Source organism: Cherax quadricarinatus, chromosome 56 (assembly GCF_038502225.1).
Source record: "Cherax quadricarinatus isolate ZL_2023a chromosome 56, ASM3850222v1, whole genome shotgun sequence".
Lineage (NCBI taxonomy): Eukaryota > Metazoa > Arthropoda > Malacostraca > Decapoda > Parastacidae > Cherax > Cherax quadricarinatus.
In genome coordinates, this window is record NC_091347.1 from 18,197,540 (window position 1) to 18,212,539 (window position 15,000).

The window sequence follows — 15,000 nt, forward strand, 5'->3', positions numbered from 1 at the left end:
ATCTTTCGTCTGTTGGTATTTGTTGCATGTAAGATTCTGCAACTTTTTTCTCTCTCAGGCTCTTGTTGCACTCATGATCACTCTTGTGTCAGCACTTGTTGCATGCAAGATTCTTCTGTTAGCACTTGTTGCATGCAAGATTCTTCTGTTAGCACTTGTTGCATGTAAGATTCTTCTGTTAGCACTTGTTGCATGCAAGATTCTTCTGTTAGCACTTGTTGCATGTAAGATTCTTCTGTTAGCACTTGGTGAATGCAAGATTCTTCTGTTAGCACTTGTTGCATGCAAGATTCTTCTGTTAGCACTTGTTGCATGTAAGATTCTTCTGTTAGCACTTGTTGCATGCAAGATTCTTCTGTTAGCACTTGTTGCATGCAAGATTCTTCTGTTAGCACTTGTTGCATGCAAGATTCTTCTGTTAGCACTTGTTGCATGTAAGATTCTTCTGTTAGCACTTGTTGCATGCAAGATTTTTCTGTTAGCACTTGTTGCATGTAAGATTCTTCTGTTAGCACTTGTTGCATGCAAGACTCCTCTGTTAGCACTTGTTGCATGCAAGATTCTTCTGTTATCACTTGTTGCATGCAAGATTCTTCTGTTATCACTTGTTGCATGCAAGATTCTTCTGTTATCACTTGTTGCATGTAAGATTCTTCTGTTAGCACTTGTTGCATGTAAGATTCTTCTGTTAGCACTTGTTGCATGCAACATTTTTCTGTTAGCACTTGTTGCATGCAAGATTCTTCTGTCAGCACTTGTTGCATGCAAAAATTTTCTGTTAGCACTTGTTGCATGCAAGATTCTTCTGTCAGCACTTGTTGCATGCAAGATTTTTCTGTTAGCACTTGTTGCATGTAAGATTCTTCTGTTAGCACTTGTTGCATGCAAGACTCTTCTGTTAGCACTTGTTGCATGCAAGATTCTTCTGTTGGCACTTGTTGCATGTAAGATTCTTCTGTCAGCACTTGTTGCATGCAAGATTTTTCTGTTAGCACTTGTTGCATGTAAGATTCTTCTGTTAGCACTTGTTGCATGCAAGACTCCTCTGTTAGCACTTGTTGCATGCAAGATTCTTCTGTTATCACTTGTTGCATGCAAGATTCTTCTGTTACCACTTGTTGCATGCAATATTCTTCTGTTAGCACTTGGTGAATGCAAGATTCTTCTGTTAGCACTTGTTGCATGCAATATTCTTCTGTTACCACTTGTTGCATGCAAGATTCTTCTGTTAGCACTTGTTGCATGTAAGATTCTTCTGTTATCACTTGTTGCATGCAAGATTCTTCTGTTATCACTTGTTGCATACAAGATTCTTCTGTTAGCACTTGTTGCATGCAAGATTCTTCTGTTATCACTTGTTGCATGCAAGATTCTTCTGTTAGCACTTGGTGAATGCAAGATTCTTCTGTTAGCACTTGTTGCATGCAATATTCTTCTGTTATCACTTGTTGCATGCAAGATTCTTCTGTTAGCACTTTTTGCATGCAAGATTCTTCTGTCAGCTCTTGTTTCATGCAAGATTCTTCTGTAAGCACTTGTTGCATGCAAGATTCTTCTGTCAGCTCTTGTTGCATGCAAGATTCTTCTGTCAGCTCTTGTTGCATGCAAGATTCTTCTGTCAGCACTTGTTACAAGAATCTTCTGTCAGCGCTTGTTACATGCAAGATTCTTCTGTCAGCACTTGTTGCATGCAAGATTTTTCTGTCAGCAGTAGTTGCATGCAAGATTCTTCTGTCAGCACTTGTTGCATGCAAGATTCTTCTGTCAGCACTTGTTGCATGCAAGATTTTTCTGTCAGCAGTAGTTGCATGCAAGATTCTTCTGTCAGCACTTGTTGCATGCAAGATTCTTCTGTCAGCACTTGTTGCATGCAAGATTCTTCTGTTAGCACTTGTTGCATGCAAGATTTTTCTGTCAGCAGTAGTTGCATGCAAGATTCTTCTGTCAGCACTTGTTGCATGCAAGATTCTTCTTTTAGCACTTGTTGCACGCAAGATTCTTCTGTTAGCACTTGTTGCATGCAAGAGTCTTCTTTTAGCACTTGTTGCATGCAAGATTCTTCTTTTAGCACTTGTTGCATACAAGATTCTTCTGTCAGCTCTTGTTGCATGCAAGATTCTTCTGTCAGCTCTTGTTGCATGCAAGATTCTTCTGTCAGCACTTGTTACATACAAGAATCTTCTGTCAGCGCTTGTTGCATGCAAGATTTTTCTGTCAGCAGTAGTTGCATGCAAGATTCTTCTGTCAGCACTTGTTGCGTGCAAGATTCTTCTGTTAGCACTTGTTGCATGCAAGATTCTTCTGTTAGCACTTGTTGCATGCAAGATTCTTCTGTTAGCACTTGGTGAATGCAAGATTCTTCTGTTAGCACTTGTTGCATGCAAAATTCGTCTGTTAGCACTTGTTGCATGCAAGATTCCTCTGTCAGCACTTGTTGCATGCAAGATTCTTCTGTCAGCACTTGTTGCATGCAAAATTCGTCTGTTAGCACTTGTTGCATGCAAGATTCCTCTGTCAGCACTTGTTGCATGCAACATTCTTCTGTCAGCATTTGTTGCATGCAAGATTCTTCTGTCATCACTTGTTGCATGCAAGATTCTTCTGTCAGCATTTGTTGCATCCAAGATTCCTCTGTCAGCACTTGTTGCATGCAAGATTCTTCTGTCAGCACATGTTGCATGCAAGATTCTTCTGTCAGCACTTGTTGCATGCAAGATTCTTTTGTCAGCATTTGTTACATGCAAGATTCTTCTGTCAGCACTTGTTGCACGCAACATTCTTCTGTCATCACTTGTTGCACGCAACATTCTTCTGTCAGCACTTGTTGCATGCAAGATTCTTCTGCCAGCACTTGTTGCAACCAACATTCTTCTGTCAGCACTTGTTGCACGCAACATTCTTCTGTCAGCACTTGTTGCACGCAACATTCATCTGTCAGCACTTGTTGCACGCAACATTCTTCTGTCAGCACTTGTTGCACGCAACATTCTTCTGTCAGCACTTGTTGCACGCAACATTCTTCTGTCAGCACTTGTTGCACGCAACATTCTTCTGTCAGCACTTGTTGCACGCAACATTCTTCTGTCAGCACTTGTTGCACGCAACATTCTTCTGTCAGCACTTGTTGCACGCAACACTCTTCTGTCAGCACTTGTTGCACGCAACATTCTTCTGTCAGCACTTGTTGCACGCAACATTCTTCTGTCAGCACTTGTTGCACGCAACATTCTTCTGTCAGCACTTGTTGCACGCAATATAGATATTATTAATAATGTTACATAGTTTTATTTTTGCAGTGTCAAGCGGCACTTAAAATGTTGTCTCGTTAGTCGTCGTTAATACGATTAAATGTTGATTTGAAATTAACGTAGTCAGTTAACTTGTTAACATTGTGATTGATCTTAACGTTGACGGTAATGACCAGATATTGTTACTACCAGCAGAGATAATAATAATAATAATAATAATAATAATAATAATAATAATAATAATAATAATTATTATTATTATTATTATTATTATTATTATTATTATTATTATTATTATTATTATAGATATAATACTGTACAGGTTATGATGAAATTATACAAATAATTGTCTTCAAGCAAATAAATGAGGAAGGTAATTGCAATTCTGGTCTGCAAGCAGCTGAAAGCTCTCGGTGTTTCGACTTGAGATGCTTTCTCTTTGAGGTTTGTGAAGGAAAGGTTGGAGTAGGGAGTTACTGTGGGTGTGTGGGAGGCGTTGTGGGTGTGTGGGAGGCGTTGTGGGTGTGTGAGAGGCGTTGTGGGTGTGTGGGTGGTGTAGTGGGTGTGTGAGAGGCGTTGTGGGTGTGTGGGTGGTGTTGTGGGTGTGCGGGTGGTGTTGTGGGTGTGTGAGAGGCGTTGTGGGTGTGTGGGAGGCCTTATTGGTGTGTGGGCGGTGTTGTGGGTGTGTGGGCGGTGTTGTGGGTGTGTGGGCGGTGTTGTGGCCGCGGAGTGCGGGTGTGTGAACGATTCTGTGGATTTGAAAGTGCATTCCACTGTCATACTCCATCACACAGGATGTGTTACCCTTGTCATATTCCATCACAGAGGATGTATTGATGTATTACCCTTGTCATATTCCGTCACACAGTATGAGTTACCTTTGTCATATTCTATCACACAGGATGAATGAGTTACCTTTGTCATATTCCATCACACAGGATAGGTTTTCCTGTCAAACTCAGTGACACAGGATGGGTTCCCTTGTCTTATTCCATCCTGAAATAGGAGACTTCAGTAGAACCCCGAGGACGTCGTCAAGTATTGCATTAAAGGTTAATCAGCTACAACAGCATCAATGAAGGAAACCAGCAGAGCTGGAGTAACTATCACCTGGGAGTCACCATCTCTCAAGATGGCTTGTCCCACACACAGGTGAAATGTGTTAGAAACTACAAATATCACCTGTAGCCTGACTGGAGGATCGTTCCTCCTTTGTTTATGTCTGAGACACTGGAATGAAGACACGTAGAGAAGCCTGTCTGATAGAGTACTAGTTTCCCTCTCTCGAACAGAGAACGCAGGATCGAACCTTCACCCTCACGGGTTTAGCACTGAGCACTAAAACCCCTCAGGTTAATCACCCATCATGCAAGCTGACTTAAGATTGAGAGGCGGGAGGAATGGAGGAGGCCCAGGAACCATAGCTCAACCGGGCCATCCTGAGTTGATATAAAGATAAAGGAAGGAGAGACATGCAGAAGCTGCACCGAGAGGAACCATGTTCACGATATAGAAAGTATTCCAGGATACAGATAAACTTGAGAGGACGGACTGTGTGTGTCATAGTAACTCCAGTTCTGTTGGAAGGCAGCATTCAGAGCTGCCATAGCTGAACCCAAAGTGGGATTATCGAATTTTAGGCCTATCAACTAGGCGAGGGGTGATTAAGGCTGCATGCCATCAGTTCACCACCAGTCAACAATTATTTAATCCCTAAAATAGGCTGATTTAAGTAAACTCTCAGTGTATATACACTGAGAGACACACACTTCTCAGTGTATATACACTGAGAAACATACACCTCTCAGTGTATATACACTGAGAAACATACACCTCTCAGTGTATATACACTGAGAAACATACACCTCTCAGTGTATATACACTGAGAAACATACACCTGTCAGTGTATATACACTGAGAAACATACACCTGTCAGTGTATATACACTGAGAAACATATACCTCTCAGCGTATATACGCTGAGAAACATATACCTCTCAGCGTATATACGCTGAGAAACATATACCTCTCAGCGTATATACGCTGAGAAACATATACCTCTCAGCGTATATACGCTGAGAAACATATACCTCTCAGTGTATAAACACTGAGAAATATACACCTCTCAGTGTGTTAAATCGAGGGTGGAGTCCTTGGCGATATCATCATCCTTCTACTGAAGTCTCACAGTTCACACTGACAGATTTCATTATTATATGTGTGAAACCCATCCCGTGTGATGGGGTGCGACAGGACACCCATCCCGTGTGATGGGGTGCGACAGGACACCCATCCCGTGTGATGGGGTGCGACAGGACACCCATCCCGTGTGATGGGGTGCGTCAGGATAACCATCCTGTGTGATGGGATGTGAGAGTACACCAATCCTGTGAGATGGGGGGTGACAGGACACCCATCCTGTGTGATGGAAGTGTTAGGTAAACAGTTAATTTTTATTCTAACTCTGTAAAACGTCATATATATCAAGCTAGACACACGGGGAACCTCTCTGTTTTTGGGTTAGCATAATAATGTAATTTTTAGTCACTTGTAATTGCCTGTAAATACTTGCAACTGCTTGTAAATTCATACAAGACTAATTCCCATCATACCACTGAATAGACAAAGTGGCCTGGAGCAATGATTCAACCCCCAGCAAACTCAGTGAGGCAACTGCAATAAGTAATTATGTGCATACACACACACAGACACATACACACACACACACACACACACACACACACACACACACACACACACACACACACACACACACACACACACACACACAGTAACAAGGGAACACAGTTGGAAGTTGAAGACACAGATGAATCACAGGGATGTTAGGAAGTATTTCTTCAGCCACAGAGTAGTCAGTAAGTGGAATAGTTTGGGAAGCGATGTAGTGGAGGCAGGATCCATACATAGCTTTAAGCAGAGGTATGATAAAGCTCACGGTTCAGGGAGAGTGACCTAGTAGCGATCAGTGAAGAGGCGGGGGCCAGGAGCTCGGACTCGACCCTCGTAACCTCAACTAGGTGAGTACAACTAGGTGAGTACACACACACACACATACACACACACACACACACACACATACACGCACACACAACGAGAATTTCCTCTTAAATTCTTGAGTGTACAGGTGATATTGCACCTTAATGACCCTCACGCAATTAATATGGTTAGAACTTAATTACTACCATTAATGATGGCTGTCTTCCACACAGTACCATCACTCTCCTCCCACGGCACTCAATAACTTGCTTCACCTTCCCTCCCCCCACAGTGCCACCGGAGAGTGTAGGTGTGGTGGTGGGCGGTGTGGGCGGCCCACAGCTGGCAGTAACTAGCGTGGCTGGACCTTACCAGGAAGGCGACATGCTAGTCCTCTCTTGTATTGCTCACGGAGGTAAGCCAACCCGTTTCTCCCTACGGCCCATACGGGTTTAGCGTTTAGTTATGATTATAATAATAATTCCCCTTACGGTATGCAAATGAGCTGCCACTTTTTCCACCCACGAAGGTAATTGTGGTTCAGTGTTACAGTTATCAAGTATCAGCTGGCGGAGTCTCCATCCTGCGACCCTTATGGATTTAGTCCTTTTAGGTTATGTAGATAGGATTATAAAGGAGGAAATATTAGGATATTGAAAGATCCTTAAATATTTTTTTTAGGATATTGATAGATCCTTAAAGAATTTTTTTTAGGATATTGATAGATCCTTAAAGATTTTTATAGGATATTGATAGATCCTTAAAGAATTTTTTTTAGGATATTGATAGATCCTTAAAGATTTTTATAGGATATTGATAGATCCTTAAAGATTTTCTTAAGGATATTTGATAGATCCTTAAAGATTTTTTTAGGATATTGATAGATCCTTAAAGATTTTTTTTAGGATATTGATAGATCCTTAAAGATTTTATAGGATATTGATAGATCCTTAAAGATTTTCTTAAGGATATTTGATAGATCCTTAAAGATTTTTTTAGGATATTGATAGATCCTTAAAGATTTTTTTAGGATATTGATAGATCCTTAAAGATTTTTATAGGATATTGATAGATCCTTAAAGATTTTCTTAAGGATATTTGATAGATCCTTAAAGATTTTTTTAGGATATTGATAGATCCTTAAAGATTTTTTATAGGATATCAATAGATCCTTAAAGATTTTTTTAGGATATTGATAGATCCTTAAAGAATTTTTTTTAGTATATTGATAGATCTTTAAAGATTTTTTTTAGGATATTTGATAGATCCTTAAAGATTTTTTTTAAGGATATTTGATAGATCCTTAAAGATTTTTTATAGGATATTGACAGATCCTTAAAGAATTTTTTTTAGGATATTGATAGATCCTTAAAGATTTTTTTTACGATAATCGATTTTTCCAGGCAAAAATATTATATTAATAATGTTTAAATATTAGGCTATGTAGCCTCAGGGGCCTTAAGGTTAAATATTAGCCTTTAAATATTCCTATAAACATTAAATGTGAGGATCTATAGAGAAATAATTGTTAAGAGGGATGGAGGGTAAGCCAGTGGAAGGCATCGGTCAGATGACCAAAAGTTCCAGCTGTGTCTCCCAACGAATTTTACCCAACTCAACATAGATAAACTGTGCGGTAGGTATATAGTAGGTGTTCTTATCTAAGAGGAGAGAGAACTTACTCTTGCTATGATAATTAAGAGTCCTAGAAATATTTACTCCCGTAACTGGACTGTCCTGACGAATAATAACTAACTGAAAATAGCCGTAGTCTCAGTCTACGTAAACTAATGTATTTTTTTTAGGCTGGGTAAAAAACTTGACGTCCCTTCGTAATTACCAAAGCTAAACGATTCTTGGTTAATGTTTATTTTTTTGGTTAATTAAGTAATGAGAGGCTAACTTAATCGACAAGTTTGAGGAGGAAGATTTTTGAGGGGGGGGGGAAGTAATTCGTGATGGGCAATTAGGTTTTATATATTATTTACTGCTTCTCGTTAAGCATTAATGAACTGCATTACGGTAAATGGAAGTGGCGGCCTTTTAGAGAGACAGTGTAGGAACAAAAAGGTCCCTGGGATTAGCAAGTTTGTAGTTTACACTAAGAGTCCCTGAAAGTACCTGAGATATAGAAGTTTATAGATTTCCTCCCTGAGAGAGGAAGAGAGAAGTTTAAGCGACCCTTAATTCACCCATGTTAAATGCATATCGTGCAGGAGGAAGAGGTGGAAAGATCGGGGTCATTACTTGAGGCAAAACTCTTGCTGGAGGCTCTCTCAAGAGCTGTGCTTCAGCTTTCCGGCTGAGTTATCTGAGAGTTCAGTGGCCTGAATGCGCCCGGCTGCGTCTTGAAAGCTATTTAAGAGCTGTGCTTCAGCTTTCCGGCTGGATTACTGCGACTGAGAGGGAGAGAAAGATCCTTAGTGGTGACTGTGCCTCATTTCACACCGTTGGGTTTATCCAGTCACGATTCCCAGCGTCAGGTTCTTAACGTTCCTTGCAATTAACACAAAAATAAATTGTCTGTTTGCTTTAGGTTAGGATAAATAAAGTTGGTTAGGTTAGATTGGGCTAGGGCTAGCCTAGGATAGGCTTGGCTGTATTAGGTTATGTTATTTTCCGTTAAGTTAGACAAGGCTAGGATAGGTTAGGTTTGACTAGGCTAAGCTACGTTAGGTTAGGTTACGTTAAGTTTGGTTGTACGAGAATAGGTTAGGTTTGGCTAGGATTGGTTAGGTTAGACAAGGCTAGGGTAGGTTGGGCTAGGTTAGATTAGACTAGGCTAGGGTATATTTGACTTGGTTAGATTAGACTAGGCTAAAATAGGCTAGGTTAGACTAGGCCAGGATAGGTTAGGTTACAGACCAGGGGTTAGGCTAGGCCAGGGGACTTTAGACCAGGCTAGGGTAGGTTGGTTAGACTAGGCCAGACAGGACAATTAGGTTAGTTATCTAGGGCCAGGATGACAGGTTGGCCAGGCTAGGGGAGGTTAGAGGCCAGACTAGGCCAGATAGTGGACAGGGGTGACTAGCCAGGCCAGGCAGGTGTTACCAGGACTCCAGGCCAGGACAGGTTAGGCCAGGCTAGACCAGGCCTGTATGTGATACAGGATCCAGGCCAGGGACAGGCTAGGGCCAGGACCAGGTTGTGGCCAGGGGCAGGCTGGGAAGGACTAAGCCAGGATAGGTTGGGCTAGGATTAGGCCAGGGAAGCCAGGCTAGACTAGGCCAGGTACAGGTTACCGGCCAGGCCACCAGGCCAGGATAGGTTAGGTTCCAGACTCCAGGGGCCTAGGACAGGTTAGGTTAAGGTTACTTAGACTAGGCTAAAATAGGCTAGGTTAGACTAGGCTAGGATAGGTTAGGTTAGACTAGGCTAGGATAGGTTAGGTTAGACTAGGCTAGGATAGGTTAGGTTAGACTAGGCTAGGATAGGTTAGGTTAGACTAGGCTAGGATAGGTTAGGTTAGGTTGAATATTGTGACTGGAATGAAGACACTGTGCAGTTGATCAATATTATCTCAGCTTTGAACTCGAGGACAAAGATTAGTGTAGGTCTTCAGAAGTTCAAATAATTGACCAGTCAGCCACAAATCGGGAATAGTTCAGGAAGGACCGAAACATCAGGAATGAGAACTGAACGTCTGGGTCCCTCACGGACCGCTACACAGCCTTGTAACTTGATATCGAGGACCGAAACATCGTCTAGATCATATTTTCGTAATCCTTAGTGAGAAGTAATGCTGCTTTGTCGATTATTTAAAGCAACAATAAACAGTAGCATATTACCAGCCATTCTGGACAAATACCCTGACTTTACCTGCTATAAATAACTCGGCTACTTAAACATGTTTAAATTCAACTACATCTTGCTTAAATACAAGGTGGCGTAAATATTAGCGACACCGTAATATTTTTATGACTGAATTCATGGCTGTATGAATAGCTCATTAGGACTGTAACCAGATATAAATGGGTGAATACTTCATTGCCGCTGTAATTTGTTTAGCCATCAAAACTTTGTGGTCCAGTTTGTGGATCTATTATGTGCCTCTGTGATCTTTTGACTGCCGTCTGCACCATGGGTATAGGGTGTGTGTGGGGGGGGGGGGGGGTTAGTGAAGCCGGTAAAGCTAAACACCATGGCTGCAGCAATTTTCAACTGGGAGATTAAGCTAGTGGTTTTCAGTCGTTCCAGAACCAGGTTTCACGAAGGTTTCTGGAGAGAAAGAGAGAAAGTGATAAACCTCTTAGAATTCCCTCTCCATTTCATGTCTTAGTCTGCAAATTGACAGTTGTTTCCTCTTTTAATCCTTCCAGGTGTGCCTCCGCCATCAGTGGTATGGTTTGAGGATACGCACCTCCTGGATAGCCATATGGAATCGCAGGAGGGACGCAGCACCACGGCATCACCCCCAATAGCATCAGCAGGAGCGACTTCGAACTCCACCAGCCCCACTTCGGGAGTCCTCTCAGGGACGACCCAGCAATCTTTAGCCAACCAGACATCGCCGACCCGCGCCGGAGCAGGCCAGCCGTCGGCGCCACCAGCTGCCATAGTCCCATACAATACGCTAACGCTAGGACCACTCACTCGCAACGACCTGAAGCTCTTGCTCACCTGTGAGGCCTCGAACAACAACCTGACGTTGCCTACGTCTCTCGTAGTAATGGTCGACATGAATCGTAAGTAGCAGCATGAACTGCTTACTGCCCTTCACGTGGGGAGAACGGGAGACAAAACAGGTTTGAAATGAGGAAAGAGGAGTATAACTCCAATTTCCTGGGATCAAGAGACATTCACCAGCATCAAGGCACTAAATGTGACATTTTGTTGCTGCAACGTTTCTCTCTCCAGGAGCTTTGTCAAGCCCTTGTACCTGACATATTGTAGGGAATTCTACCAAGATTTTTACAGCATCAAGGTGACCACGTAGATGGGAGTTGATCTTAAACTACCCGGCAAATTGGGTGTAACCTACACGACATTTCGGTTCATTCAGGACCATTATTAGGCCCATGAAGGACTGAAACGTCGTTTAGCTTCTTTTTAAATTTGCTGGCTAATTTTGGATTCTTGCAGTGGTATTGTGAGCTAGTAGTAAATTGTTGCAGCCACAGTATTGTGGGTTAGATGTGAACTGTTGCAGCTACAGAATTGTGGGTTGTGAATTATTCCAGTCACAATATTGATTTTTATCTTAGGTTACCTATTTGAAATTAATTAATTACCAAAAATAAAGACATTATACCATAGCTGGACCATAGCTGGACCATGGCTGGACCATGGTTGGACCATGACTGGACCATGGTTGGACCATGACTGGACCATGGCTGGAGCAAAAGGAAATTCCTGCTTTACCCTGGTAAAGGACAGACCGTGCTGGAGTGATGAACAAAAGTCAATTTAAAATTACATTAAGACACTAGACATTCATAGGCCTACTGAAGCAATAGGCTGTGTGTGCTGTGTGCTATTTAAAGCCCATCAGGTTAAACTGCCTATCAGGCTAAGCACTGTTGCGTCTGATTGGTAAAGGGATGTACGGTCACTTAGTTTCACCCCTTGGCTAAGGGGATGTTGTGAAGAGAGGGAATGACTCTTTCCCCTTAAGCTTTGTGTGTAGGGGAGAGCTGTGTTTTGTTTGTATCCGAATGTTCTAAGAAACTGTACAGCAAAACACATTCACAACATGTACATAAGCGCGCGCGCACGCATGTACACACACACATACACACACACACACACACACACACACTAACACACACACACTAACACTACCTCCTTCGTTACCAACATCAGCCACCACTAATCACTAATAGTCTACCACCATGAATAACCACCTACCATGACTACCAGACTACAACCTAGGACCCACCCCCACTCTCTACCCCACAGTTCCAGCACTCTCAGTGGTGATCCGAGCTCCTGAACCCCCTCTGAAGGCCGGCAAAGAGTACCAGATTGTGTGTGAAGTCCGTGGATCACGCCCACCGCCCACCATCACCTGGTACAACTCCCACACCAGGATACCAGACGCTGTAGAGACGGTAAGTTATATGTCACGGAAAAAGCCATTGGTGGTGGCCCATGTTAACCTCCCTACGGTGTATAGAAATTTACCTAGTTGGATGAATTTTATTAAAGCCAGCTGGCCCAGATGTTAATGCACTGGCCTGCGAGTTTTTGGACTCACTCGCCATGGATTCAAACCCCACCCGTTCCTTGCTTAGTTTCCAGTCGTCTTATTGCAACCCCATTAACCAATCGTAAACAATTAGCTATAGTAATAAAACGAATTAAGGGAGAGAAGGTCACCTTGCTGGAGTGTTGACCTCTGACCATCCCACCAGTGCTAGTTACCACGAAGGAGCTTATGCAAGGGCTACTACCAGGAGGGAGGATGGTTCTCCCTCCATCCCCCGCGATCTTCCATCTAGTTAGTGCGAAGTGAAGCACGAGAGAGAGAGAGAGAGAGAGAGAGAGAGAGAGAGAGAGAGAGAGAGAGAGAGAGAGAGAGAGAGAGAAAGAGAGTATGGAACACATTCGTACAGCATAATGATGTCAACGAGATAAAGTCAGTTGATCAAATGAAAATGCCGGCCCACAGATGGCTCCAACTTCATCCTGTTCCCTACTTGTATGTCTCATAACAATAAAAATGCTTTCAAATGAGCTGATGTAGGTAATCAGCCTCAGCTTGCCAATAAAGTTAGGAATCCTTAACCTGTAAATAGCTTGTCAATAAAGCTAGGATCCTTAACCTTGTCAAACCCTGTGTAAAACAAATGAGAGAGAGAGAGAGAGAGAGAGAGAGAGAGAGAGAGAGAGAGAGAGAGAGAGAGAGAGAGAGAGAGAGAGAGAGAGAGAGAGAGAGAGAGAGAGAGAGAGAGAGAGAGAGAGAGAGAGAGAGAGAGAGAGAGAGAGAGAGAGAGAGAGAGAGAGAGAGAGAGAGAGAGTAATCTGTTGAGAGTGACCTTTACAGAAAGCAGTGAAAAGCGGCTTAGAATCCGAAATATATCTTTTTTTTCGATTCCCTTATAAGAAGACGCATCTGATGTATATATGTTACTGCGCTGTTGGCAGAATTCTGCGAAGTAAAGCGGGAGTCCCAGATCGAGTCTTGATGGTAATAAGTCTTACTGACATGTGACGGGAAATAGGTATATAGTAAGTGAAGCCAGAGGGCTAGTAGTGAGAGGGGCTAGTAGTGAGAGGGGCTAGTAGTGAGAGGGGCTAGTAGTGAGAGGGGCTAGTAATGAGAGGGGCTAGTAGTGAGATGGGCTAGTAGTGAGAGGGGCTAGTAATGAGAGAGGCTAGTAATGAGAGGGGCTAGTAGTGAGAGGGGCTAGTAGTGAGAGGGGCTAGTAGTGAGTGGGGTTAGTAGTGAGAGGGACTAGTAGTGAGAGAGGCTAGTAGTGAGAGGGGCTAGTAGTGAGAGGGGCTAGTAGTGAGAGGGGCTAGTAGTGAGAGGGCTAGTAATGAGAGGGGCTAGTAGTGAGAGGGCTAGTAATGAGAGGGGCTAGTAGTGAGAGGGGCTAGTAATGAGAGGGGCTAGTAGTGAGAGGGGCTAGTAGTGAGAGGAGCTAGTAGTGAGAGGGACTAGTAGTGAGAGAGGCTAGTAGTGAGAGGGGCTAGTAGTGAGAGGGGCTAGTAATGAGAGGGGATAGTAATGAGAGGGGCTAGTAGTGAGAGGGGCTAGTAGTGAGAGGGGCTAGTAGTGAGAGGGGCTAGTAGTGAGAGGGGCTAGTAGTGAGAGGGGCTAGTAGTGAGAGGGGCTAGTAGTGAGAGGGGCTAGTAGTGAGAGGGGCTAGTAGTGAGAGGGGCTAGTAGTGAGAGGGACTAGTAGTGAGAGAGGCTAGTAGTGAGAGGGGCTAGAAGTGAGAGGGGCTAGTAGTGAGAGGGGCTAGTGAGAGGGAGCTAGTGAGAGGGGCTAGTGAGAGGGGCTAGTGAGAGGGGCTAGTGAGAGGAGCTAGTGAGAGGGGCTAGTGAGAGGGGCTAGTGAGAGGAGCTAGTGAGAGGAGCTAGTGAGAGGGGCTAGTGAGAGGAGCGAGTGAGAGGGGCTAGTGAGAGGGGCTAGTAGTGAGAGGGGCTAGAAGTTAGAGGGGCTAGTAGTCAAAGGGGCTAGTAGTCAGATGCTCTCATTACTAGACCCCTGCAACCACTAATAGATGAGCACACAGACACAGACACACACAGACACACACACACACACACACACACACACAGACACACACAAACAGACACACACACACACAGACACACACACACACACACACACACACACACACACACATACACACACACACACACACACACACACACACACACACACACACACACACACACATACAACACACACACACACACACACACACACACACACACACACACACACACACACACACACACACACACACACACACACACACCAATCAAGCTGATTCTCAGGACGGAAACAGTGCGGAACAGGATCCTCCAAGAGAAACCACGATTGAAAGACTCGGAAGAGTACAAGAGGGTGTTCCTAGACAGAGACAGAACAAAATCAGACCGACAGCAGCTGAGGGAGAGGACAAAAATCGAAAGGAGCTAGGAAAAGAGACAAGGAGGGAATCAGCAGAGGTCAGTCAGAGCAGGACAGAACAGCAAGGGCAAGCACACACACAACTACTCTCAGAACCATACAACCTATCACACCATCCCAACACACACTACAATCCATACCCACAGCCTCCACCCAACACCGAGCTATA

General features: G+C 43.4%; 1 protein-coding gene across 2 annotated transcripts in view; it reads left to right on the forward strand.

Annotated features, from left to right (window-relative positions):
- Positions 1–15,000, forward strand: part of LOC128700683 (nephrin-like) — a 234,266-nt gene that overhangs the window by 185,016 nt on the left and 34,250 nt on the right. For both annotated transcript variants that reach the window (XM_053793987.2, XM_070097121.1), the window contains 3 exons: positions 6,537–6,659; positions 10,564–10,929; positions 12,143–12,294. In XM_053793987.2, coding sequence (XP_053649962.2) covers positions 6,537–6,659; positions 10,564–10,929; positions 12,143–12,294 — 641 coding nt within the window. The remainder of the gene's footprint in view (positions 1–6,536; positions 6,660–10,563; positions 10,930–12,142; positions 12,295–15,000) is intronic.